The sequence below is a fragment of the Nelumbo lutea genome, chromosome 2 (assembly GCF_056320005.1).
Source record: "Nelumbo lutea isolate HS-2025 chromosome 2, American lotus-T2T, whole genome shotgun sequence".
Taxonomy (NCBI): domain Eukaryota; kingdom Viridiplantae; phylum Streptophyta; class Magnoliopsida; order Proteales; family Nelumbonaceae; genus Nelumbo; species Nelumbo lutea.
This window is the reverse complement of record NC_142685.1, coordinates 11,430,518-11,433,219: the sequence shown is the minus strand read 5'-3', so window position 1 is coordinate 11,433,219 and position 2,702 is coordinate 11,430,518. Positions and strand designations below refer to the sequence as shown.

At 44.0% G+C, this 2,702-nt stretch overlaps 1 protein-coding gene across 1 annotated transcript; it reads right to left on the bottom strand.

The window, feature by feature from the left end:
• Positions 1–988: 988 nt before the first annotated feature.
• On the bottom strand, positions 989–2,315 carry LSH5 (LIGHT-DEPENDENT SHORT HYPOCOTYLS-like protein (DUF640)). Its single transcript, XM_088973098.1, has one exon. It carries the CDS (start codon positions 1,783–1,785, stop codon positions 1,162–1,164), a length of 624 nt encoding a protein of 207 aa, XP_088829224.1. The 5' UTR covers positions 1,786–2,315; the 3' UTR covers positions 989–1,161.
• Between the last annotated feature and the right edge of the window lie 387 nt (positions 2,316–2,702).

The window sequence follows — 2,702 nt, the reverse complement described above, 5'->3', positions numbered from 1 at the left end:
CGAAGTTCAAACGTCTAAACTTGAAAAATCTCAACTTGGTTTGTAGTTTGTACTGAAGTTATTGTGGGGGATTTCTGTTCGTTATACGTAATAGGTAATAGTCATACAACAATAACATCTACGACGATCTTATAACCTGGGCAGAGCAGGGTCGGCTGCTGGTCGTTTTCACACTTGGGCTGAATCGCAGGGAAAAAGATGTTTGAAGAGAGAGTGATGAATCGAGACTCTTTGTTGTGTGTGTGTGAGAGAGAGCTCGTCATCATCCCTCTCAATTCAATTCATAAGCAGATAATCTATAAAATCCCAGAGGGCCAGAGGAGAGAGGACCCAGATCAGCAAAGTCTTCGTGGAGTAAATGGAGAGAACTGAAAGACTTGAAGGTGCAAACGCGTGGGGCAGTGGAGGCACGTGTATCTCCATCGAGACCTGATAACATCCCCCGGAAGCCTAGCTGATCCTGGATCAGTTATAGTGGTCTAAACGTCTACTACAAGAATTGCGGCTATCCGGCTAGCCTGCTCTGGGACTGATGCAAATCTGAGTGAAGTGAGCTAAAAGATAAAGTCTCCAAGTTTGAGGGACATGGTGATCACTGCATTTTGAATGATAATTAGGGTTTTAGTTAAGCAAGATAAAACAAGTAGATATGAGATTTTACTTGGTTCAGAATAAAAAAAAAGTCACCATACAGTAGAAGAATGTATTGGATTTGTGTTTTTTATGATATTGGGTAAGATGGAATTGGAAGAATGAGGTTAAATGTTTTTTTATCTTCGTATTAATCGACAAAGAAAAGCAACAAGAAAATAATGGGCGAGAGGTTTTGCTTCATCATTCGAAAGCTGCTGAGCTCCTAAACAGCAGAAGACAAGCAAAGAGAATCGCATTGAAATCTAAGAATCCTTCTTTCTTCCCTAACTTCATTTCATGGTTCATGTGCAGAGAAAATGAGCCCCAACATAGTTCAGGCTTCAGCCGGAAGAAGGAAAAGAAAACTGGGTTTATCCAATCTGATTGATCGAGAGAAAGAAAGAGAAAGACGATTTCCATTCTAGTTTTGATCACGGTGTTGATGGAAATATAAAGAGAATCGATCGGCATATAATGACTCAAATAACAATGAAAATAAATAAAGAAAAAAGAGAAAAATTAGTGAAGCTATACGGAAGTAGTGGCTGGAGGGACACTAGCAGCCCCAGCTTCCGAAGAGGAACCACCGCCACCACCATCAACCGCTTGGGTCATCGCTGAGGAAGCATTTGCCGGCATAGTCGTCGTTGTCGAGGTCGGTCTCTTTCGCTTCTTCTCATACGGTATCCCTCTTGCCTTGGCTTGACCTTCTCTTACCTCCCTCAGATATATCCTCACAGCTCTGGCCCCAAACGGGTTGGACTCAGGCCGTCCACCGTTCTCCTCATAGGCCGCCCTGAGCCGTCCAATGAGCGCGTCGAGGCTCCCCCAAGCCTGCTTGAGCGGACACGCACAGGGCGCAGGTGGGTTGGGATGTCCGAAGTAGGCACACCCAGTTAAGTGCACCTTCGTCTTTCCAAACTGGTCTAGGTACTTCAAGAACTCGATTACGTGTGCACCACTGCACCTTGCGAGCGATAAAGGGGGCTTGTGGTTCTTCAGGTACTGTAGGAACGTGTTCCAGTCTCGCCTCTTCTGTGACTCGTACCGACTCAGTGGAGCTGCCGACGATCCTTCTGCGCCCCCACCACCCGTTGCCGACGGACCTTCGCCGGAGTTAGGCTCTGATGCACCACCCGGTGTTCTTTCCATAACGGTTCTGTCCTTTTCCCTTTATTCCTCTTGCTGGGTATTGATGTTTTCCTCTTTCCTCTGGGTCCTTGGTGATTATCTCTCCTCTCTTCTTCCAATTTCTCTCTTGGTTGCAGATTGGATTTGCTAGCTGTAGCTGAGCTAAGGATCTTTCATTTAGAAGGGAAATATTTCCTCTATTTTCTCTCTATTGTTTCTTCTTTTCTTTTTTCTCAATTTTGGTGATCTTTTATGGGTTGCTCATAAGGTTTTTGTGAGATGGGAGGGAGGGTTTTTGGGAGGAAAAAATGAACAGTGAAGAAAGAAGAGAAAGAAGAAGGGAGAAAGTGGGGAAGATGGGACGTTAAAAGGGATGTATGGATGAATAAGCGACGCTGTGAGATAGATAGATAGATCGAGAGAGAGAGAGAGAGAGAGAGAGAGAGAGAGTGAATGCTTCTATTCACGTGGTGGGCCTTGTGGCCCCTTCCGACGTAACTCCGCTCCCCATTCCCCGTCCGTTGTCCGATCTCCCTCTCTGTTAGCCTCTACTCTCTTGTTGCCTTCTCACAATTCATATTTATATATGTTCAAGTCAGTAGATACTAAGCTCTGAGTCTGATGTATTACATCTCTTTATATTAATTGAATCAATTTTATGTAAACAAAACTGGGTCTTTCAAAGGCCAGCCGTCTGCTAATCTTCCTGGCGTTTGGTTGCTGGAATTTTAGGTGTTAACCATTCTTGATTTCTCGTCAACAGAGGACCAAGAATGCCCCTGGTAATCTGTAAATGACTATTGATGACTAGCACTGTAGCACAAGTGGTGAAAGTAATCTCATTCTCATAATCTCATGCTTGTTTATAATCGAGGAAAAACAAGTGTTTTCATTTTTCATACCACCAAACAGTCTTTGTTGAGGAATTTCATTTTAGA

Coding starts and splice junctions, on each gene's coding strand:
- LSH5 (XM_088973098.1), bottom strand. CDS start 1,785: ATGGAAAGAACACCGGGTGGTGCATCAGAGCCTAACTCCGGCGAAGGT.